Source organism: Stenella coeruleoalba, assembly GCF_951394435.1.
Source record: "Stenella coeruleoalba genome assembly, chromosome: 7".
NCBI lineage: Eukaryota > Metazoa > Chordata > Mammalia > Artiodactyla > Delphinidae > Stenella > Stenella coeruleoalba.
The window spans coordinates 115,331,769-115,356,610 of record NC_137153.1 but is presented as its reverse complement, the minus strand read 5'-3'; the positions used below and the strand labels follow the sequence as shown (position 1 = coordinate 115,356,610).

General features: G+C 53.8%; 1 protein-coding gene across 1 annotated transcript in view; it reads right to left on the bottom strand.

The window, feature by feature from the left end:
- DNM1 (dynamin 1) overlaps nucleotides 1-16,993 on the bottom strand; it is a 43,099-nt gene extending 26,106 nt beyond the window's left edge. Inside the window, exons 1-5 of the mRNA XM_079926752.1 lie at nucleotides 16,754-16,993; nucleotides 1,351-1,424; nucleotides 987-1,136; nucleotides 412-615; nucleotides 34-132 (exon numbers count right to left, since the gene is read on the bottom strand). Of these exons, the coding sequence (XP_079782878.1) occupies nucleotides 34-132; nucleotides 412-615; nucleotides 987-1,136; nucleotides 1,351-1,424; nucleotides 16,754-16,914 (688 nt within the window). The 5' untranslated portion in view covers nucleotides 16,915-16,993. The remainder of the gene's footprint in view (nucleotides 1-33; nucleotides 133-411; nucleotides 616-986; nucleotides 1,137-1,350; nucleotides 1,425-16,753) is intronic.
- Between the last annotated feature and the right edge of the window lie 7,849 nt (nucleotides 16,994-24,842).

Sequence of the window (24,842 nt, the reverse complement as noted above, 5' to 3'; positions counted from 1 at the left end):
AGTGGGGGTGGGTCAGGTGTGTGGCCTGCCGACCTCTGCGCAGCGGGAGCAGCTTGTTCTCCAGAACATCACGGGCATCTGTGCCCTCGTCCATCAGGTCCAGCTTAGTGATGACCCCGATGGTGCGCTGACCTGGGGGTGGCGGGAGAGGGTTGTCTACACTTGCCCTCACACAGGCGACCCCAGGCACTCCCAATCCCACCCCACTCCCCCATCTCCCAGCCCACTCCCTCCCTTACCCACTGCCTGCCTCTGCTCTCCCCACCTCATTCATTCTCCACAGTAGCCAAAATGATTTTTAAAGGCATAAATCTGATCCCACCCCTATTCGCTTAGACCCTCCAGTGGCTCCCCCTTACGCTGTGAATAGACCCCCAGGGCCTTGCGCATCGGCTACCTGTGAAAACCTACCCTGGGGGTCCACCTCCTTGGCGACCTTGAGGGCATCAGAGTTGGCCAGGTCGGAGTTGGCTGGGGACACGGCCAAGATGAGGCAATTCTCCTTGGTGACGAACTGCATAAGCATGTCCCGGATCTGGAACTCGATGTCGGGAGGTTGGTCCCCCACTGGGACCTTGGTCATTCCGGGCAGGTCCACTAAGGTCAGGTTCAGCACTGGACAGGGCGGCGAGAAGGCGCGTTGAAGGCGAGGGGCGTGGCCGGGGGCGGGCGGATTAAGGAACAGGGCCGGGCTTAAAGAGGATCTGTTTGGGAGCGTGGCCGTAGGTGGGTGGGGCTAGGGAAACGCGAAGGGCTAAACGGAGGCCCGTTAGAGGCGTGGCCAGGGGTGGGCGGAGCCGTGGCCGTGTGGGACTGGGGTAGGACGCGCAGAGGAGGAGTCGCTGTGGGGGCGGAGTCTACAGGAGGAGTGAAGCCCTTGAGGAGGTGCCAGCTAAGGGGCGGGGCCAATAAGATGGTTCCCAAGGGGCGGGGCTCAGAGACGGAGCCAAGAGGCTGGGGGCGGGGCCAGGGCCAGGTCTCCTCACCGTGCGGCGAGTACACGCGGAGGTTGATGGGCACCGGAGAGATGCCCTTGTTAGTGCCAGTCACCCGGTCGGTCTCAGCCTCAATCTCCAGGCGCACCTCCTCGAAGTCGGTGAATTTCTTCCCCTTGCAGTGCAGGAACTCGGCATATTCTGCCCCAGAAGGAGGGGGGCAAGGGCGAGTAAGCATCATAATAGCCGGCACCCACCTGGGTCCCATCTTCCGCTGGGAAAAGACCCCCCCACACACAAACACACAAAACGTTGCCTTCTTCTCCCTCCCCCCACGCAAAGCCACCTCTCTGTTACGCATTTTTATCCCCGTTGTTCGGATGGGGAATGAGGCCCAAAGAGGGGAAGCCCATACCTGTGGTAGCATTGACCAGCTGCAGGACCAGGGGGCGTCGGGTGACAATGCCAGATCCTCGGGGCAGGAAGTCCCTGCAGTGAGTTGGGGGTGAGAAGAGAGGCAAGGTCTGAGGAGGCTCCCTCTGTCCCAGGGGCACTTGTCCTGCCACTGGGAGCCCCAAAGCTTGCCCAAGTTCCCTGCCATACCTTAGCCTAAGGACTTCACTATGGGAAGAGGGCAGCTGAGAAAGGTGTAACAGATCACCCCCAAATCCTCTGAGTCACAGAATTTGTGCTTCTGAACTGGCCCCCAGACCTCTCTCAGGTCTGCCCTGTGTTAATTCTGAGCCAACAGGAAGTCCCTGCCCCAACCCAGCCACTGCCATTCAACTCAGGAGAAACTGAGGCATGGGGTGCCCCACCTCATGTGCCCAAGCGTCCAGTGGCCACAGAGTGGATGCCAAGGAAACGGAGTTGCACCTCCTCCCCGCCTTCCGCTGTGGGGAAAGGCAGCATCTCACTTCCCCTTCCCTGGCCCCATCTGGTTGGGGTTGAGGATGAGGGGGATGGGGGGAAGGAGGAGGCAAGGAAAAGAACTCATGCTCCTTAAGTACCTACTGCATGCCAGGCTCTTACGTGGGCAATATCTCCTGGACTCCACAGAGTAGCCTCATGAGGAAGATACTGTTATTATCCCCATTTTACAGACAAGGAAACTGAGGCTCAGAGACATTCAGGTTGCCCAGCCAGTATCTACCAGACCCTGGGCACAGATCTGTTTGACTCTCTGGTGAAAGCTTTCTGCCCTTCAAATCCCTGAAGACCCAGCTCCCTTTTTTTTTTTTTTTTTTGCGGTACGCGGGCCTCTCACTGTTGCGACCTCTCCCATTGCGGAGCACAGGCTCCGGATGCGCAGGCTCAGCGGCCATGGCTCACGGGCCCAGCCGCTCCGCGGCATGTGGGATCTTCCCCGACTGGAGCACGAACCCGCGTCCCCTGCATCGGCAGGCGGACTCTCAAACACTGCACCACCAGGGAAGCCCCCCAGTTCCCTTTGAAGGACTGGACTGAGACGTCCCAAATTCACCTCATGCCCCTAGACCTGATGTCTATTCCTCAGACATCTGCTGTGTCAACTTCAGCAGTCCTTTCAGCTAACTTTTGAGGGTGACACTTCTCTCTGTCCTGTCAGCTCTTCTCATCTCCCCACCCACACAACCACGGCCCCACCCAGGCCAGCACAAGAAGGAGGGTGGAGGCCTCTCCAGGGATCAGGCTCTTGGGATCACAGTTATGGGATTCCCAGGACTCAGGAAAGGGGGGAGGAGGCCAGAGCTTGAGGGACCACAGAGATCTGGCCAGTCACCTCATTCATGGAGAGGCACATGGAGGCCCAGGGAGGGGAAAGGATACACTCAAGATCCTATAAGGGGGACTTCCCTGGTGGCGCAGTGGTTAAGAATCCACCTGCCAATGCAGGGGACACGGGTCCGAGCCCTGGTCTGGGAAGATCTCACATGCCACGGAGCCACTAAGCCCGTGTGTCACAACTGCTGAGCCTGTGCTCTAGAGCCCGCGAGCCACAACTACTGAAGCCCGTGCACCTAGAGACCGTGCTCCACAACAAGAGAAGCCACTGCAATGAGAAGCCCGCGCGCCACAACGAAGAGTAGCCTCCGCTCGCTGCAGCTAGAGAAAGCCCGCGTGCAGCAACGAAGACCAAACACAGCCAAAAATAAATAAATAAATAAATTAAAAAAAAAAAAAAGATCCTATAGGGCTGGGACACAGCCAGATTCGGAACATGGATCCCCTGCCCCCAGCCCAGAGCCTGACCCGGACTCACAAAGCAGGTTTGGGGCAGAGGGTTTGGGGACAACAGAGTAGGCCCAGGTTTCTGGGTTCAAGGCCTCATCTGGGGGCCCTGGGGAGGCTTCTTTCATCCCCTGTTCTCACCTTGCCCCACCTCTGGGGAGAGCAGAGGCTAATTGGGAAGAGTCAGCCACCTTATGGGGAAGGAGAATGATAAATCCTGCATTTATCCATCATTTCTAGGTGCCAGGCAAATGCTTTTCATTTGTGCAAGACTCTGAGCTTCAGAAGGGTGGGCTTGCCTCTTTCCGTCTGTCGCTGTATCCCATGGCTCAGCACAAGGCTTAGCACACAAGACGTCCTTAATAAATGGGCACTGAATTCCCAAGTCCTCCAAAAGTGCTCTCATATGGAAATGATCATTTTCCAGATGAGGCAACTGAGGCTCAGAAAGGTGAAGTGACTTGGCCAAGTTCACCCAATGAGGAATGGCAGAGCTGGGATTCAATCCTGGTGCTGTTGGACTCCAGAGCCTGCGAACTTTCCCATCAAACTCTGCTGCCCTCGAAACCTGAGGAGCCAGACTTGGCTTTTTATGTAATTCAATTAAATTCAGTCTAGAATATATTTGGGAGCAGCTGCTCTGTGCCAGGCTCTGTGCTGGGCCCGGGGGATGGGAGGAGATGAGTCAGACAGTTCCCACCCCGAGGAGCTCACAGCATGGTGGGAGAGACAGAAGTAAACAGATAATGCAATGCAATGTGACATGTGCTGGAATGGAGGTGCACCAGGCAGCACAGAGAGGGAGGTGATTAACTGGGGACAGGGGGAAGCGAGCAGGGTGGGAGCTTCCTGTCTCTGTCTCTCCCATCCTTTATCCGCTGATGCCTTTGCAGGGGTGACCCCCTAGTACTTGGGATCCCTCAGGGCTGTGGAGGTAAGACATCTATTCTCACAGAGGCTGGGGTGGGCCTGGGGGCCTGGGGTCTACCTTCTTCCCCACCAGCTCCTCACCCAGCAGTACCATGGCAACAGTAGTTGCCATGGAAACTGCAGGAGGGTTTGGGAAGGATGGGACTCCCCACAGAGAGCCCCCTCCCCATGCAGAGACATGAACCTTCCCTGGAGCTCTTCCCTGAGAGCACCCCTCCGCCCCCCCACACCGATGGGCCCACTTGGCCCTGGCAGGCCAGAGGGGTGGAGGTCCCTGAGGTGCCACATAGAGGGTGTGGGGAGCCCAGGGCCCAGCTGGAGGGGTGGTCAAGGGTCTGCGCCAGCCTGCTCCCAGTTGCTGCCTCCCAGGGCTACTTAAAGGACAAGCAGCTTATGGGAAGCTGAGATTAGAGCACAGGGCCATGTGTGGGAGAAGAGCGCCTCCTCAGACCAGGATCTCCCAGGGCCAGGGTGGGGATGGGGTGCCCAGGTGGGGAGGGGCCCCGTCTTGGCCCTGGCCCAGGTTCTCAAAGGGAGGCCCTCACACAGTCTGTGTCAGAGTTCCCCAGGCAGCCTGTTCAAATGCACATTCCTCGGACAGGCTGGGTTAGAATCTCGGGGCGGGGTGGGGGGTGTGCAGGGGAGGGGAGGAGGGAATCTGGATTTTAAACACGATCCCCATATGATTTTCATGTTCCTGTCAAGTTTAAGGATCACTGGCTCAGTGGTGAGGAGCCAGTGCCAGACAGAGGCCCTGGGTTCGAATCCTGCCTTGGCCATTCCCCGGCCTGGTGCCCCCGGGGCAAGTTGCTTCATGCTCTGGGCCTCAGGGGCCTCAGTTGTAAAGCACATGATCTAAACCGGGCATCATACACTACCACGCATGGCTGCGGGAGGAGCCCTGGAGCCCTTTCACCAAGAGCTTAGCCCATGCCTGGTACATAGTAGGCGCTCAGCAGTCTCAGGGGCCTGTCAAGGAGGTCCTCCCGTCCTCGGTCTCTTCCCTCGGAGGCTCCCCAAATTTCAGCAAGGGATCCAAGATCCTGAAGAGCCCTCTGCCTCACCTCCTTCGGGCACTGAATTGGATCTTGGGATTCTGACCACAGAATGTTGGATGGAAACGATGGACATCAAGGAGGTGCAGTTTTCAGAGAACATCTCACTCCCCTGTCATTATCCAGAGGGTGGAACAGAGGCCCACAGAAGGGCAGGGAGCTGCGAGGCCACACAGCAATGGGAGAGGTAGGAGAGGTGGTCGAGATGGGACCAGGACCAGGAGGCCGGCTCTCCGGCCCCGCATGCCTGGACTGGCAGTGACGCACCGGCTGGTTCCCATGCCCAGACTGAGCGCCTTGCTCCCTGTTGGATTCCCACGCTGGGCACAGGCTGGGCTACAGCAGGGGCTCAGGCGACACTGGTAGGAGCGAGCACGGCGGAGCGGCTCCACAGCTCCTGCCTTTCAACCGGAAAGGTTGCCCCACGCCCTCTGTTAAAGTGTACCTTGGTGCCTCCCCACTGGGGATTCGGGCCTGATCTGGTTTCCAGCCAGAGCCCCCCCTGCACCTCCCACCCAGCTCCTGGTTAGCCTGAGGGAGGACAGAACAGGTGCCCAGAGAAAAGTGTGCCGGGCCCACCAGCCTCGAGTGACATGTGGGAGGGGTGGATGGTGACAGGCCAGCCCCTCCCACTCATCCTGGACAGATGGTGGTTTCCCGGGGAGGCCTTGCCTTGCCATCTGCAGAAGTACCTTCAAACCTGAAGCACAGGGAGGATGAAATAAACACGTCTCACGACCTCCAGGCACTACATACTCCCCGTCTGAATTGGCACTGTCACCCCAGAGGGGCCTGGAGAAATTACACCAAAGGGCCGAAGTGACCCCACCCCTACTCTGGTGTCCGAGATCCGGGACTATTGCTCTGGAACCCTGGTTTCCGGGTCCTGCTGAATGTAAACAACAGCAGAAAGTAGCATGCTTGGTCTGGCGTGTACCCAGCGGCAGTCATCCTTATAAGTCTCTTGTTTCCTGGGCTCTGATGTCAGACGGGCCAGGCGTTGGATGTCAGAGCTGCCACTTAGGAGCTGTGTGGCTATGGACAAATGACCAGGCCTCTCTGAGCCTCAGTTTCCTTATCAGTAAAATGGGTTTCTGTGAGGCTTATATAAATTAATGCCTGAATAAATGGTAGCATTGATTATAAATATAACTTGTTGAGCAATCTGAGAACACAGGCTGGGCTCCCACAACCATGTCACCAACTGATGCAGCAGGGAGGGAGTTGGAAGGTGGGTCTCCTGGGGGCTGGCCGGAAGCGTGGACGGAGGCTAGGATATTTCCTGCCAAACCTTGCCTTGGAGGTGGAAGGCAAGCGGGCCAGGCAGGCTGTGAGATGCCCTCTGAAGCAGGGATCCAGGGTGTAGGTGAGGGAGTGGATGGGCCAAGAAACACAGTGGGGAGGAGGTGAGGCCAGGCAACAAGTCCTGCTCTGTTCCTGCTGCCCCAGGAGGTCCCAGGCCGGCCCACTTCGTTGCACAGCCCATGAATTTCCAGCTGAGGTTTGAACATTTTAGAGCAGCCCTGGCCTTAGCTTCCCCTGATATTCTGATGTCCAGTAAACAGGGTTGGTCCTGTTTACCACCGTATTCCCAGCACCCAGCTCGGAGCCTGGCACTGAGCGGGCACTCGGGACACCCCTGTCAACCAAAAGAATGATTTGATGAAGCTCCTACAGTTTTCCCACCATCGCCCTCATTGCACAGATGTGGAAATTGAGGCATAAAAAGGGGAAGAGTGTTGCCCAAGTTCACAGTGCAAGTTGGCGACAGGGTAGGACTGGTGCCCAGGGCTCTGGACTCCAAGCCCGGTGCTCTCTCCACAACATCCATTTTCTCTATTAAAGAAAATCTGTGGGGCTTCCCTGGTGGCGCAGTGGTTAAGAATCCGCCTGCCAATGCAGGGGACACGGGTTCGAGCCCTGGTCCAGTAAGATCCCACATGCCGTGGAGCAACTAAACCCGTGCGCCACAACTACTGAGCCTGTGCTCCAGAGCCCGTGAGCCACAACTCCTGAAGCCCGGGCACCTAGAGCCCATGCTCTGCAACAAGAGGCCACTGCAATGAGAAGCCTGTGCACCACAACGAAGAGTAGCCCCCGCTCACCGCAACTAGAGAAAGCTCGAGCGCAGCAACAAAGACCCAACGCAGCCTAAATAAATAAGTAAAATAAATTTTAAAAAAATGTTAAACATAAATTAATTAATTAAAAAAAGAAAATCTGTGATCTTTCCTTCCACCTTATCCTTCCATCCTTCCTACATTTCTTCTTTGCTTCTTTCCTTCCTGCCTCCCTCCCTTCTTTCCTCTTTCCTTTCCTTCAAGTGTTGATGACTTTATACTCTCAAAATGAAAATCAATTTCTCTTTTGCCTGTACCTTAAAAAATCATATGTTCTCCCTTTAAAAAAACTTTTGACTACTATATATAAAATAGATAACTAATAAGAACCTATTGTATAGCACAGGGAACTTTACTCAGTACTCTGTAATGACCTATATGGGAATAGAATCTAAAAAAAGAGTGGATACATGTATATGTATAACTAACTCACTTTGCTGTACAGCAGCAACTAACACGACATTGTAAATCAACTATACTCCAATAAAAATAAATTTAAAAAATAAAAAATTAAAATAAAATTGAAAATTTTTTTTTCACAAAATAAAATGTTGAGATGGCCAAGAAGCACGTGAAAAGCTGCCCAACATCACTAATTACTAGAGAAATGCAAATCAAAACTACAATGAGGTATCACCTCACAACAGTTAGAATGGGCATCATCGAAAAATCTACAAACAATAAATGCTGGAGAGGGTGTGGAGAAAAGGGAAACCTCTTGCACTGTTGGTGGGCATGTAAATTGATACAGCCACTATGGAGAACAGTATGGAGGTTCCTTATAAAACTAAAAATAGAATTACCATATGATCCAGCAATCCCACTACTGGGCATATACCCAGAGAAAACCATAATTCAAAAAGACACATGCACCCCAATGTTCATTGAAGCACTATTTACAATAGCCAGGTCATGGAAGCAACCTAAATGCCCATCGACAGACGAATGGATAAAGAAGATGTGGCACATATATACAATGGAATATTACTCAGCCATAAAAAGGAACAAAATTGGGTCACTTGTAGAGACGTGGATGGATCTAGAGACTGTCATACAAGTGAAGTAAGTCAGAAAGAGAAAAACAAATAGCATATATTAACACATATATGTGGAACCTAGAAAAATGGTATAGATGAACCGGTTTGCAGGGCAGAAATAGAGACACAGATGTAGAGAACAAACGTATGGACACCAAGTGGGGAAAGCGGCGGGGGTGGGTGGTGGTAGTGGTGGGATGAATTGGGAGATTGGGATTGACATATATACACTAATATGCATAAAATGGATAACTAATAAGAACCTGCTGTATAAAAAATAAATAAAATAAAATTCAAAAATTCAAAAAAAAAAAGAAATTGCTGTTTCCAGCTATTGAGTCAGAAAAATAAATAAATAAATAAAATGTTGAAAAAATAAAAAGCAACCAACACCGCAACACCTGGGGCTCACCATTGTAAACATTTTATCATTTATAATAATAGTCATGGCAAACACTGATGCATTGCTGACTGCTGGCCAAGGACTCTGCCGGGGGCTTTGAAATCTGCATCATCACGAGGTTTCTTTTGGGGGTGATGGAAGTGTTCTAAAATTAGATTGTGACGATGGTTGCACAAGTCTGTAAATATGCTAAAAATCATTGAAGTGTGCACTAAAAATGGGTGAATTTTATGGCATGTAAATTATACCTTGATAAAGCTGTTTAAGAAATCTGCATCCTCTCGTTTGATTCTCGAATGGCTGTGTGAGGTTGGCATGTCCAGTTTCCCCAACTTAAAGGGGAAGAAACTGAGGCTCAGAGAGATGAAGTCAGGTGCCCCTCACGTGCCCACTTGTGCCCGGGGCTCTGAGCCACACTTGGGTAGTGGCTCTGCTTGCCTAACAGCTCAGCACAAACTTTTCCCAAGTCGCTCAATACAGAGCTACATCTGGATCCTTATTTCTTATCACCAGCAGCTTGCTGTGAAGGAATCTCAGCTCCACCACTAAATTATTTCCCTGCTCCTAACCTCAGTTTCCTCATCAGCGAAATGGGACACAATCCAGCAGCTCCCTCCTAGGGTTGTTGAGGGGATGCCTTGAGATCCTGGCTGTAGAAAGATCTAACATCTAACAGAGTGCCCATTGGTGATGCCATGAGCCACCTGAGTGCCCATCATGTGCTAGGTGCCTGTGTGTGCTAGAGAGCATTGCATTCACCTGCTGAGATGTTTCTCCCCGTCCTGGCTGGTGGCCTTGTCTCCCTGTGCTAAGACCAGTGATAAAAGAGTGACGCAGTAACAAACAGGTAAAATGTTCATAGTAACCCTGGTTGGAACTCGCTCTCAGCCCAAGGCCATGGGCCTCTTCCTCCCTCTATGGTCCCTCATTCTGGAAAAACTGAGCCCTACCATACACACGGAGGTCATGGGCTGGAGGGTGATCAGGGAAGGCATCCTGGAGGAGGTGTTGGCTGATGTGAGCCTTGGAGGTTGAGCCAGTGAAGGAAGAAGACAGAGGTGCGGTGAAGAGCCTTCCCGGAAGAGAGAACAGCACACGCAACGGCACTCAGGAGAGTGAGAGAGAGGGATGGCCCATTTCCCCATGAACTGCAAGATACCCAGGTGGCCCAGCAGGGAGTGGCTGGAGGGGAATCCAGGCTGGGTAAGGCAGGCCTCAGGGTCCCAACTCAGGAGCTAGGTCTCTGGTTGGAGGGCAGGGGGGCTAAGGAGGGCTTCAAGCAGAGGGGATCAGATTGGGAAGCCATAGAGAGTTCTGTGCTGTCAGATGGAGAATGGCAAGAGAGGCAGATGCCCCAGGTGCTAAGACAAAGGTGGTGGTGGCCAAGGTAGAGAGAGGGGGGTGGACTGGGGCAGAATACACAGGGCTTGTAGACTGAATGGATGCAGAGGATGAGAGAGGAGGGGGGAGTTGATCCCGGGGCCTCTGGCCAGGGCAGTGGGAAGATGCCATTTAGGTGACTGTCTCAAACACCTTCCAAGGCCAATATTCCTCTTTTTCCTGTTGCCTGTAGTAATTCCAAGTTGCTAGAGCTGACTGCTGCAAACAGTTCATATTCCCTAGCCAGATTTCAGTCCAGGGAGGGGATAAGAGTGCCCGAGAGACAACCCGAGAGAGCAGAGGAGGAGAAGCTGAGGTGTGTGGAGATGTAAACACATGGGTTGGGGTGAAGACGGTGGACATTCACATGGAGGCAGGAGACCTGTGCTGGTTCCTGTCCTGCCTCTGATTCCACCGCTGTGTGACTCCAGGCAGGTCCCCTACCCTCTCTGTGCCATTTCACCACCTGAAAACTTGGGATGATGCTCCTCCTACTGACAGGTTGTTGGTTCCAAGAAGACAATAATCAGCACTGCCCTTGGAGCTGGGGAATCGCGGCCCTGACCTTGCACCCCCATCCCAGTTGAGATCTCGGGCCTCACCATCCCCATGAAGCATGGGGTTCCCAAGGACCAAGGGAAGGTGCCCAACTGGAGCCTGTGCACCCCTCCTAGGGGTCTCAAGCCTACCTCTAGCTTCTGTCCCCACTGGGGGCGGCCCTCGCTTCGGGGAGGCAACCCTGGGGGGCTAAGGGGGATCCTTTCTGGGGACGGGGATGGAGCTGGAATATGAGGGCGGCCTGGAGAGAGACGCTTCCCATCCCATCACAGAGCTCGGAGGAGTCTGAAATTCGATATTCAACACCAGCCTGCCAGGTTGCGTTGAAGGTGTGTTTGTCAAGGTGGGAGGGCAGAATGTATTGTATTTAGCAATTCCTTAGCTTGATTTATAACAGGAGTATTTAGACCTACGGCACGTGGGCTCCACTTCTGCTCTTGTTCCGGGGCTGATAACACCACGTCCGTGAATGGCTGCCTCCGCTCCCGCCCCGCCCCTCCTCACCCGCCCGCCAGGTTCCGACCCTCCGACCCCAGCCAAGGCCTGGGAAACTCGATTCTCCTGGCGCCGGGATCAGCTGCCGTCTGCCAGAGTCACCTTTCATTCCCGGCTCCTTGGGGCCACTGGGTGGGGCGGGGGTTTGGGGAAGACGTCCTCTGGCGGGGCTGGGCACGCGGGTCTGGCTGTGGGCGCGTGGCAGGTGCGCGCTCTGAGCAGGGAGACGGGGAGCAGAGTGTGGCTGCCCGGCAGCATCGCGGGCTCTCTGGGTGGGGATGGCTGAAGGGCCGGCAGCGCCTCCCCGACTCTCCTGGTCTCACTGTGACCTCTGCTCCTCACTGCCCTTCGTCCGGGTTCTCAGACCCACTGGGCTCCCTCCCACCTCGGGCCTTTGCTCAGGTGGGACCCTGCACCTGGAGTGTGTTCACTCCTTGGCCTGACCAAGTCCCGTTTTCGCTCAGGCCCAGACTTAAATGCTCAAATGCCTTCCCGGGCCCCCTGACGACTCCCCTCCCTTCAAAATCGAGGCTCCTGGTACCCTTTTTCCAACACACAACAAAAGAGCTCTTTGTGGGCTTCCCTGGTGGCGCAGTGGTTGCGAGTCCGCCTGCTGATGCAGGGGACACGGGTTCGTGCCCCAGTCCGGGAAGATCCCACATGCCGCGTAATGGCTGGGTCCGTGAGCCATGGCCGCTGGGCCTGCGCGTCCGGAGCCTGTGCTCCGCAACGGGAGAGGCCGCAACAGTGAGAGGCCCGCGTACCGCAAAAAAAAAAAAAAAAAAAAAAAAAAAAAAAAAAAAGAGCTCTTTGTGTGATGTAGCGTCTGTCTGTCCTGCTCAGCTGTGAGCCCCCTCCCCCGCAGCCCCCCCTCCCCCAGAATAGGGGTGGGTCTGGCTTCTTCAGAGCTGTATCCTTAGGGCCTGGCACGCTGCAAGTGCCAAGGAGATGTCAGTTCTCTCTGCCCCCTCCAGTCAGTGACTTTCTACTTTTGATGTCTCAATTATCCCCTAATCATCTTTGGCCTCAGTCTCCAAACCTGGGAAATGGGACCACTAAGATGTAGCCCGAAGTGTTCAGAGGAAGCGACAGATCTTAGTAGTGGGGAGTGGGCTGTCCCCCATGGCAGGAGCTGGGGCTGACCAAGAGAGGGGCTCTCTGAGGCCAGAGACCAGCACAAGTCTCTGCTGGGACGCGAATGCAGAGAAAGGGGCAAGGGGATTGGTAGGAGGCAGGGAGCCTGAGCAGGGGTAGGCAGAGTCACCAGGGAAACCCAAAACACTACCCCCAGGCTGCCCCATGGGCTCTGGGCAGAGGCTCACTCCCGCTATCCTGGCTAGAGGAGATTCTCCCACCTCCACCCTCACCCTGGCCCTCCTCCCAGCTGGTACCTATGCCCAGGCAGGAACAGAATGGGTGCATCCTCTGTGCCAGACCTTACCCCGAGTGCTTCACGGGTATGACGTCAACACTCGCCACAATCCCATGAGGGAGGTGCTATTATTATCCCCATTTTACAGATGAGGAAATAGAAGCTGAGCAGGGTTTAAGAAACATGCCCAGTGTTGCCCAGCTTGTAAGTGGCAGAGGTAAGCTACAAACCCGGGTCTGATTCCAGAGCCTGAGCGCTCAGCCCCTCTACCACACTCCCACTGGCCTTGGCCTCCCCAGGGGCCAAACGGGAGGGAAGGTGGGCACTGCCCAAATGTCAGCATACCTGGGCACCAAAGTGAGTAAGGCCAGGGGCGTCGGAGGCTGGAAGCCTATCCCAGGACACCAGACTTGACGTAGGATGGGTATTGCGGGGAGGGGGCACACAGCTGGGGGCAGACAAAGGGAAAACTAGGGCACCAGACATCTGCTCACAAAATGCTGGGGTGTCCTGGGGCCCACACACACTCCTCTGTCTGCACTCACCCCCAAGATGATCTCATCTATGCTCACGGGTTTACATTCTATCTCTTCCAAATTTATATTTCCAGCCAGCTTCCCCCTGAGCTTCCGACTTGCATCACCACACTGCCTACCTGACATGTCAGACTCAAAGAATTCAAAACCAAACTCCTGGTCTTACCCCCAGCCCCCCAACTGGCTCCTCCCGTACTCTGTTAATGGCGCCAACACCCACCTGCGGTCAAAGGTGCGGAAGTCATCTTGGATTTTTCTTTCCTCACCTTCCACATCCCATCCACCAGCAGGTTTTGTGGGACTTTCCTCCAAAATACATCCGGAACCCCACAGGTCTCCTCCTCTCTCTGCTAAAGCCCTGGTCCAGGCCCTGTCACCTTTGCCCACCGCAGCAGCCTCCTCATGTGTCTCCTGCCCCCCTTCCCAAGTCACATACTTGCTGGAATCAGCTCAAGTCACTCCATTACTTAAAAGCTTCTGATAATAATGAAAACAAACCCAGCTCCTCAGCGTAATCTGAGGGCCTTGTAGATCTAGCCCCAGCCTACTCCCCGATGCTGTGTTCGCCTTGCTCACAAAACACCAGCCCCAGTGCTTCCTTTCTGTTCTTCAAACACACCAAATTCATTACTGCCCCAGGGCCTTTGCATTTGCTGTTCCCTCCACCTAGAATGCTCTCCCCAGATAGTCACGTGGCTTCTCATCCCTCAGTTCTCCTCTCAGATGCCACCACCTCCTAGAGACCTTCTCTGACCTCCCTGTGGAAAGTGGCCCTTTTCCCTCCCAGCATTGACCCCATTCCCCAGTTTTCTTCTTCATATATCTGCTGAATGACTCAATGAATTAGCCTCAGTTTTCCCTTCTGTAAAAGGGGGACAAAGAAATAGCATAGACCCAGACCAGTCCTAGCGGGGTCCTGGGCAGCTGGTTGGGTCACCTCCATTGCAGAGCTGACAACAGGGTCCTCCTTGTTGCCCGGGAGCCCGGGCTGGCCTGGAGCAATCTTTGCTTCCTCTGTTGTATTTTCCACTTCCTCTCCATGGGGAGTTGACTGCCGGGAAGCCCCAGGAGGCAGAGCCACTGTTACCATGCTTATGCGTCTGGGGACCTAGTCCTAGGTAGAGAGGCTGGGACCCATGACAGACCAGGCAGGGCTGGCTGGGGGCCCCGGTGAACTTCAGTTTCCCGAAAGCACTCCAACACTGGCCTCCTCACTGGCTTTCATGAGGATCAAGTAATGCTTCCCTGCTCACTCCTCCGCCTCAGGCCCAGTGACCCCTGCTCTGCCCCTGGCCTGTGTCTGTACACCCCGTGCATCCTCCTGCAGGGCCACAGTCAAACGGTATTGGGTTGTGAGAGGGCCCAGGCCTCCTGGGGCAGAATCCACATCTCACTCCACCACTCAACAAGCAAACAGTTGCCCAAGTCAGCTGTGACCAGGCTGGCCTGCTGTGCTGTCTACTTCCTGGCACCTCTCTCTGCTGGACAGTGAACTCCAGAAGGGCAGGGGCCTGGTCTGTACTGGCACATGAAGGCCCCAAACCTAACTGACAATCAACACCTCCCTCCCACGTGTTTACAAAAGGGGGCTTTGACACCCGTGAACTCACTGGAGCCCCACGGCCACTGTCTCAGGAAGGCAAGGCAGCAGCTGTCAGTCTGCCCATCACTCAGATGGGGAAAATGGGGACCCACACCCCTGCACGTCCCTTTGCTCAGTGCAGAGCTGGGCTCTTAGAGGCTGTGCAGGCTCCAGACTGGAGTCTAATAGATGCTGTCCTTCCTGGCCCTGTGACCTTGGACATGGCCTCTAACCTCAGTGTCTCAGTTTCCTCACCTGCAGGATGGGCATCATGGTACCTGCCTCATGGGGCTGTTGCGACCCATCCCATATTGCATGGCATGGGGCACATGGGAAGGGCCCAGCAGGTGGGAGCCGAGGTCACCTTCCCCTCTGTGCCCCCTGCCCAGAGCACGCAGCAGGCACAGAGCAGGCGTTCAGCAGACGTCCAGGGGATGAAAGGCAGGCCTATGGCTTGTACATTGGAAAGTTCTGGATGTCCACGAGTGTTATATAAAGCACGAAGACCCCGGGGCTTTATTGTCTCCAGGGTCCTCCCAGCCCCTCACTCTGACAGCCAGGCGTAGGGACGGGGACCATCTGTGGGTCTCTTGCCTGTGCCTCTGCTGCTCTGGGGGGTCACGTGACTAGGAGGGAGGTTCTTTGGGAGCCCGTCCCTGGGAGACAGACGGCGTCCCCCTCTGCTGACCAGATGGGTCTGGCTGCCCCCCCAGATCCATAGCTCCAGGCAGGATCCTTCCCTCTCATCCCTGGGGTTGACACTGGGCTTCCCAGGTCATTTGTGGGGCAGGAACAACCACCTGGTCCAACTGTCCATATTAGAGATGGGGAAACTGAGGCTCTGAGAGGGCAGTGACTCGCCTGAGGTTTCACAGCAGAAGCTGGCTTGGACCCAGGATGTCTGGCCTGGAACTGCTGTCCCTCTGAGGGCGAAAGCCTCTACCTGCCTCCCTCTCCCACATGTCGTTCGCTTCTTTAACCATGAAGGTCATTGGCACAAAGCTAGGGTTTCTGAAGAAGGCGAGAGTTCCGAGGGAGATGACACAGTGGGCCGGTCAGTGTCAATTCTCCCGCACCCCCCTCAGTCTGCCCAGCCCCCACTCGGTCTCCAGCACCGGGCCGAGAGCGTCATCCTCTCTCTCTCCTTCTCAGCACCCGAAAAAGCCATCTCCGCCTCCCCTTTCTTGGGGGACCCTGGGGTGGGGGTCACGACCCTGCCTGCCTCCCTAAACCCAGGACACCCTTTGTCTTTGTGGTTGCCCCCGACTCCTTGCCACCCGGCCCTCCCAGCGCCTTGTGGGATCAGAGACAGGAGGGGGATTAGGTTGTGCAAATGGCTCCCCCCTCCCCGCCATCCTGCCTCCCTGTCTTAGTCATCTCTGCCCTCCGCCGCCTTCTCCCTCCATTACAATCCCTCTGCCAGGCCAAGGGGAGAACGACATTGACAGGTGCCCCCACCCAGGGGCGGCGGCGAGGCAAGGGGCCGGCTGCTCAGTAAAGGATCAGAAGCGGTTTCTCCCCCACCCCGTCCTCTTCCTCATCCTGCAACCCGCGCCGCCCCCCTCTTCCGCGCTGCGCACGGATGGCGGCTGGAGCCGCAGAGGTGTGTGTGTGACGGGGGGGGGGGGGGGGGGGGAGCTGCGTCTGCTCCCCGATGCCCACGGGGCTATCTCCTCTCCCAGGGGCTATGGGGGGGGGGTCCCCTGCCACGGGCCGGGAATTCCCATGAGAGGAGGGAGCTGTCCCCCGTAGGGCCTGGGGTTGGGGGGACTGCCCCAGGGATGCTGCCCGCCTCAAGAGACCCCCAGAGCCGAAGGGAGGAGCTGAGTAATGCAGGCCCCTCAGTACCCAAGGGGGGTTGGGGGGACAGCCCTTTGCCAGGGTCTCGCTGTCTTCCCCAAAGGATGGGGCGGAGGAGGGGGGCGTGATCCCGCGGCCGCTGGCTTGACGTTTGCGGACAAGCCGGGGGCGCTGCGCCCCTGAGGGGCTCTCGTGGCGGGGGTGGGCCGTCTCCTTCTGGCTGGAGGCGGGGGGCGCGCCTTCCACGGTGCAGCGCCAGGGGCTGCCGTCGGGGCCGGGTAGCGAGGCCCGGAGGACCCGGGCGGGGGGAGTCCGAGTTCAGGGGCGCGCCGCTCCTACCTGCCTACGAAATTCTCGAGCACCGAGCTCTTGCCGGCGCTCTGGCCGCCCACCACAGCGATCTGCGGCAGGTCGAGGTCCGCGTTCTGGCCGATGGCGGAGAAGGCATCCTGCAGCCGGTTGACCAGCGGGATTAGATCCTCCATGCCACGGTTGCCCATGGTTGCGGCTGGCCCCACGGGCTGCGATCCGGCGGCCGCTTGGGCTCCCGGCTTTGGCTCTGCCGCTGCAGCGCGCGCTCTGACTGCCTGCGCCGCGGGCCCCCGCCCCTCGGGGATCGGAGCGGAGCGCTGTGCCAGAGTGCCGCTAGAGGGCGTCCGCAGCCCTCCGGGCCGGCAGTCATGCGCAGGCGCCGCCCGTGGCACTATGGGGACTGTAGTTTTCTCCTTCTGCGGCTTTTGGGGCGCTCGAGCCATGTCTGGGGGAAGCGCGGATGCTGCACCGCAGATATCATTCCTGGAAATGGTCAAGGTCTCCTAGGTACTAGGTACCGTTAGTACCAGGCCCCTCGGATAGTGGTCATGACTGCCTGACTCCATCGTACAGGTGTGGAAACTGAGGCTTGGAGACATGGGCCTCCTCCAAGGTCATAGTCTCCTGACCTTCAGTTCCACTTGCCCTCACTGCCTTCTACTCTAGGTTGTGACTAATTTATCTCTGGCATTTCCCTCCCCGACTTTGGGCCTCAGTTTCCCCGTTTCTAGAAGGAGAAGATATAGAACATTAATTCAACAAATATTTACTGAGCACCTACTATAAGCCAGACCCTGTTCTAGGCGCTGGAGATACAACAATAAACAAGACAGACAGTTAGAGATACAACAGTAAACAAGAACAAGAACAAGATCTTCCCTCATAGATCTTACAGTGGAGACAGACAGTAAATGAATAAACAGATAAATGAAACAGTAAAAATGAAAATAGTTTATACTAATAGTGATGGGAGAAATAAACATGGGGTGTGAAGAGAAGTACCTGTGTGGGTGCAGAGTCCTCTTTAGCCTGGGAGGTTAGGGGGGTTCTCTGAGGAGGTGACATTTGAGAAGAGACCTAAATGTTGAGAAGGAGCCAGCCAGGCCAAATGAATGGCAAGTACAAAGACCCTGACCCTTGGAAGGACCTTCATGGGACAGTTGGGACTTCTTATCCTGGAGAGTGACAGTCTTTTCCCCAAACCATCAGGGTGGTGGTAAAACAGTGGGATGTGAATCCAGGACTTCTACAACCCTACCCTGTTTATCCTTTTCACATGGAGAGACCATGGGGCCCCAGGTCTAGGCATCCACGTCTGCATTTAAGGAACCTAATTTGGACTCCCCACAAGGCTGGAAAGAAAGGCCCGCCTACCCTGTGCTACTGGGGATCAGCAGGTTACTCTGTCTGTGAACAGAGTGGGGACACTGCTGGGAGATCAGCGGCCTGTGAATTGGGGACTGTTGTGCATTCACCCATTTAATGCATATTTATTAAGCCAGGAACTATGCTAGACCCCAGTGATAAAGCAATGAGCAAAATGGATAAAGCCCTTACCCACATGTGGCTTATAGTCTAGTGGAAAAAGAAGGACAAAGCACAAATAAGCCAATAAATATGACTGTCAGATGGTGATGAGTGCTTTGGAAAGCAAGGAAGCTGGGGAAGTTGGAGGAGGGGGTAGTGTTGCTATTTTGTATAGAGTGGTCAGAGGAGGACTCTGGTAAGGTAAAAATTTGAGCAGAGACCTGAAGGAAGTGAGGGAGCAGCTCATGTGGACATCTAGGGGAGGAATTTTCCAGGCAGGCAGAGGGGAATAAGCGGATCCCATCCCAGGAGCCGGGCCTGGGTCTCAGACGAGCTGTGTGATCCAGGTCCCTGCAGATCTTTGAGCCGCCGTTATCCAATGTGGGAATGACTGCGAAGGGCATGGCCCTGGCCTGGCACTTAGGAGACCCTTATTAAACTGCTGCTGTTGATCACAGCCTTCTAGATAGCTGGAGCATCAGTCACACACAACACACATCCCGTGCAGCTGCTCCAAGCCAGCCCATTATTATGCTCTGAGAGCCAGAGAGGGCAGAGATGAAGCCTGAATTGGAGCCATTAATTTGGAAAGAGGGTGCAGGTTACAGATGTCTGCCTAGAAGAGCACCACTATGGCTGGGTTGTTTTTCCTAATTACAATAGGGAAACTTATTGTAAAAATCAGACTTTACACAGTGTTTGAAAGCTTCTGGTCATTCTCCCACCCAGAAATAACCACTCCTTATAGCTTAGAGTTTATTCTCTGGCTTATCCCATATATATTCATTTTGTTTCATTTTGTTTTCATAGAAATGGGATCATACTATAAATCCTGTACTGCTGTATCACCCATGCTAGACCAGCAGCCTGGGCATCACCGCGAGTTTGTCAGAAATGCAGACTCTCAGGCTTCACTCATGACCTGCTGGATCACAACCTGCATTCAACCAGAACCAAGGGCCCCTGGAGATTCCGGTGCACATCAAAGTTGGAACTCTAATACATATTATCACATGCAACTTGCTTTTTTAGCAACAGTATGTCTTTGACGTCTTTCAGCGTAAGAACAGTTTGGTCACATTCCTTGTTCACGGCTGCATAGTTTCCCACTGTTTGGCAGTGCTCTGGTTCTGTTCCCTGGTCTGCTAAAAATGACTGTGCTGGGCTTGAAGAACGGATGGATAAAATGCCACTTGGAGGGGAGTGTGAATAGAGAAGTGCTGATGTTCTGGGCAGAGGAATCAGCATAAGCAAAGGTATGGAATCAGAAAGGAAACGAACCTGAAGTCTACCCTGTCTTTGTTCCCACAGGGCTTGGTGAGGACCGAAGGAGGGACACTGTAGATGGTTCTCCCAGGTGCTGAGAAGTTGGGGATCCAGAAGGCCAATGAGTTAAATGAGAGTCTTAGAAATGGCTTTGACCCTCTACTTTGAGCGCTGACGAGGGAGAATTCTCTCTGGACCCCCTGAAGCTGTAACCACCACCTATGCTTGCAGATCAGTAGCAGGAACACTCACTGTGCATTTCTTCCTGGGCCAGGTTACTGTGCTGATTCAACCCTCAGGAGGGAGAAGTTCTTATTAGTTCCCCTTGACAGATGAGGCAACTGAGGCACAAAGAGGAATGTGGCTGAGGTCACAAAGCCAGAAAGTGATGGAGTGAAGATGTGAATTGGAGGTAGGTGAGACCCAGGGCTTCTATGTTTATATCCTATACTGCACCAGCCCTTGCAACCTATACACTTCTAATGCACATGAAATAAAACACTAGTCCCTTCTGATGGGGTTTTTGTTGGGCATACAGCAGGTGCTTAACAAATGCTAATTGCATTAAATTGTGCAACGGCCTTATTGCGCAGCCTTGACCCTATAGCTCCTGGGTCAAGCCATTATATTTAGTCACTAAGTCTGCTCAGGGTCTGGCCCTTTGGATTCCTTCATTCATTTATTCTTCAGCAGGTATTAATCAGTGGCTACTTCATGCCAGACCTCAAGCAAGACATAGGGGGATGAAGAGGTTAATAAGATGCAGGACTTGTCCTGCTAGGATGAGGATCCACTGTGAGAAGAAGACAAGCTAAGCAGACCTGGTGCACGAAGCCAAGACACCTGGCCGTGTCTGGGGCAAGGTCACTGCTGAAGAAGCATCTGGGCCAGGCTGGAGCACACATAGTGCCCTCCTCTGTGTGGCTGGGGGATGGGCACCAACATTTCCCAGGGGCTTTGGGGCACCAATGGTCCAGGCATCTTGGACCATTGGAATTCCCCATCTTACAATGAGGAGCTCCCCATAAGCCTGGAACAACAGCATAAGCCTAGATCCCTTGTATGCTGAGGATCAAGGGCGCAGCTCCAAAGCTAGATTGCCTGCTGTTCAAATCCCACCCCTACCACTGTCTAACCCAGTGACCTTGGGCAAGTCACTTCACCTCCCTGGCCCTCAGTTTCTGCATCTGTAAAAGGGGATAAGACTATTACCTAACTCATAGGGTTGTGTGAGGAGGATTCAGTGATGTAATAATTCAGGTGAAACATGAAAACATGCCTAAAACAGTGAATCCTTAGAGCTACGATTAGTATAATTATAATCATCATTACCGTTGTCCTGCCTGAAGAAACTTCAGCCTCATGAAGGTAGCAAAGCATGTCACCTCTTGGTGGGAAGGGTAAGGGATCATAAACGCGCCAGGATTTGTGGGAGAGAGACAGAGCTAGGTCTGGAGGTGTGGATTGGGGGCCAAATGAATGAATGAATCCAAAGGGCCAGACCCTGAGCAGACTTAGTGACTAAATATAACGGCCCTGGATGGCTCAGCCTGTGGAAATCCCAGGCCCCAGGGGGCCCCAGATTACCCAATTATTCCCCATGTGGACAGAGGCCTTTGAAGGTATATCCGGCAATCAGGAAAGGCCTCCTGAAGAGGCGATGTTTGAATTGAGCTAGGAAGACTGGACAGGGATCAGCCTGGTGACGAGTGAGAAGAGGGGGGAGCATTGTAAGGGAAATTTAGTTCCTTTGGGGACGGAAGGCAGCCACTGTGGCTGAACCTGGTAAGCGGTGGGGAGACCCTATTACACATAAGCCAGTCCTGTCTAGAAGAGATGGCCAAACTCAGATCCTAAGTCGGAAGGGGTCCTGCCCCAGGTCTCTCTGGAAGGTAGGGACAGCAACAAGGCTGTGCCCACCGTGCCACTCCCACCTCTGTTCTCTGTTCCCCTCATCCTGCTTCATAATAGGTAAAGGCGCAGGTGGATGACAGATACTGATACATGATAACCGTATGGCCTTATATTTTTCTCTGCTCTAGTCTGGCCGGGAGCTGTCGCTAAGCACGGACTATTCCTGGGGTTTCTGAGCTGGGCGTCTGGTTGTGGGTATACTCTGTGAGCCTGCGTTGGTGTGCTGTGCTGGGTGCCTTGCTGGGACTTGCTGCTGTGCGGTGATGGACGTAGATGTCAAGAAGGGAAGAGCTGCTGTGATGAACACCAGCCCGAGGATGGAAGGAGGAAACTGCATCCTGGAGTCATTCGTTCATTCGTTTGCTCATTAATCAACCTTCCCCAAGCAACCATGATGTAGAGGGCTCTGAGCTGGTGTCCCAAGGACATGGGGACAACTCAGCAGCTGTTTTCTACTGTCAAAGGGCACATGCCATTACTGAGGGCAGAAATAAGAGGAGGAAGTAGCAGGTTACAGGATAAGGACACCATCATCAATAGCTGGTTAGAAAGTGTACTGGGAAAATAGCGACAATAGCTACTATAGAAACTGCACAGATGCTAGATCAAGAAGCCTGCAAAACCATAACATAACGCAGTGCTTGAATAGATGGAGATGTGCACCTCATTCTTAAACTGAAAAACTTGGGATAAAGTTGGCTGTGTTTCTCCAACTTAAACACATTTCATGCAACACCAGTCGAAATTCTGATGGGATTTTGGCATGGGTGGGGAGGGAGAAGGTTTGACAAAAATCATTCTGTAACTTACCCCCCAAAATCTACATGATTGGGAATTGGCAAATTTTAAAGAAACATAACAGTATCAGGGGCTTATGTGGTTAGGCATTAAAATATATTCCAAAACTATAACAATCACACTATGTGATATCATCACGGGAAGAGACAAGTAGATTCCTGGAGCAAATAGGTCTGGACATAGAGCCACGTGAGCATGAGTCTACTTCCTGATAAAGGTGCATCTCAAAGTGGAGGCAGGAATGAGGCCTCCAGGTGATGCTACGTCGTCAGACTTCATTTGGGATGCAGAGAGATGGGGCCTTTCTTCTCCCTCGGAACATACTTCATTGGGGGGCTTTGCCTGTAAGGGACTGATTAAAAGCAATTAACATGAGTCTAGCCCCAGTGTCCCCAGAGTGTTTCCATCCACAATCTAGTCTGGTCTTCAAGGAGGCAGCACAAGGTCATATACATTCAAAAAAAAAATGTTCACTCCCTCCCCATGATAAAGTCATCCAACTGGTCACAGCAAATTAGTAAAAAAGGGGAGAAAGTGAATCCCCCCCCAGCCCCCCACCCATGAGCCCACTACACACATTTATTCTTTCCAAAACTGGGGTCATAATGTGTATGCACTTTTGTAACCTACTGGGTTCAATTCATATCATATCATGAGTGTTTAAATATCCTTTGAAGACATACTTTCTGAAGGCTGTGTGCTATTCCTTAAGAGGCAGACACCATGATTTATTTAGCTGTTCTCCAAGTTGATTAGTTTCCAGACAGCTATTATAAATAATGTTTCTGTGAGCGACCTGCTGGCTTTTTAAAAAAAGTATACTTTAATTTTATTGGAGTATAGTTGATTTATAATGTGTTAGTTTCAGGTATAGAGCAAATTGATTCAGTTATACATATACATATATTCATTCTTTTCTAGATGCTTTTCTCATATAGGTTATCACAGAAACCTGCTGTCTTTTTAAAAAATAAATTTATTTAATTAATTTATTTTTGGCTGTATTGGGTCTTTGTTGCTGCGCGTGGGCTTTCTCTACCTGCGGCAAGCAGGGGCTATTCTTTGTCGCGGTGCGCGGGCTCTTCATTGCAGTGGCTTCTCTTGTCGCGGAGCACGGGCTCTAGGTGTGCAGGCTCAGTAGTTGTGGCTCGTGGGCTCTAGAGCACAGGCTCAGTAGTTGTGGCACATGGGCTTAGTTGTTTCGTGGCATGTGATATCTTCCCGGACCAGGGCTCGACCCTGTGTCCCCTGTATTGGCAGGTGGATTCTTAACCACTGTGCCACCAGGGAAGCCCAAAACCTGCTGTCTTTTTTTTTTTTTTTTTTTTTTTTTGCGGTACGCGGGCCTCTCACTGTTGCGGCCTCTCCCATTGCGGAGCACAGGCTCCGGACGCGCAGGCTCAGCGGCCATGGCTCACGGGCCCAGCCGCTCCGCGGCATGTGGGATCTTCCTGGACCGGGGCACGAACCCGCGTCCCCTGCATCGGCAGGCGGACTCTCAACCACTGCGCCACCAGGGAAGCTCTCTGCTGTCTTTTAAAAGGCTTGTTTCTGATTATTTTCTTGGGCTAGATTCCTACAAGTGGGGACCAGGTCAAGGGTCAGAACACGTTCAAGAGTCTTGATAGAGAATTTTCAGATTGCTTTCCAGAAAGATGAATTAACACAGGAAGCCACCGCTGCCTTCCCTACCTTCACCAGCATGAGCATTATTATTATTTTTTTACTTTGGCAATTTGCTAAGCTCCCCAGTGCTAAACATTATGTAATATCATACACAGACACACACACACAGACACACACACAAAAAATCCCCGGCAGGGGGTACTCATTTTACAGACGAAGAAACAGGCTCAGAGAGGACTCCTGCAACAGCCAGGGTCGCCTAGCCAGAAGGCAGTGGAGCCCCAATTCAACACCGGACCTCTCCAAGGCTAGCACCCAGATCTATTGGTTGCAAGCCTAGGCGATCTTGACTCAACCCACCCCTCCTTCCCCATTGCCTCCGTCTTGGTTCTCACCAGAGCCGAGTGATCTAATCTGGGCGGATATGATGCTGTCACACTCTTCCCTAGCCACTCCCTGCCCCTCAGGGGTAAAGCCCAACTCTTCGGGCCCGCCTTCAAAGCCCGCATAGTCCGGGCTTCCCTTCCACCCAAAGGCGCAAAGTCCCCTGAGCCCGAGCCCGCCCCGCCCCGCCCTCCGGCCACGCCAAGCCGCGTTCGCGCCTCCAAGTCCAGACAGAGTTAGGCACCTGTGCTGCCGCCCGGGGCTGTAGTAGAGCCGGTCCCTAGCTTTAGGGCAGCGCTAAAGTCACATGACTGCAGTCACATGACTGCAGTAACTGGTTGACACTCGGGTCTCCGCTGGGCCGACCTTAAGTCTGCGCGTCCCTAGCGCCACCGTGCGCCGTGTGGCACACAGTTGGCGCTTAATGCAAAGTGAGCGCATTGCCTGGGGCTGTTACAGCTCTGGTAGGCTCTGAGCAACAGAAAAAGCAAAGGGAATTGTTCTTACTAACTGCGGATTGTTCGCCTCAGTTCTTGTGTGGGGACCGAGGAGAGGCGCACCGGGACGCGGGACAGAGTCGAAATTAAAGGGTCCTTGCGGG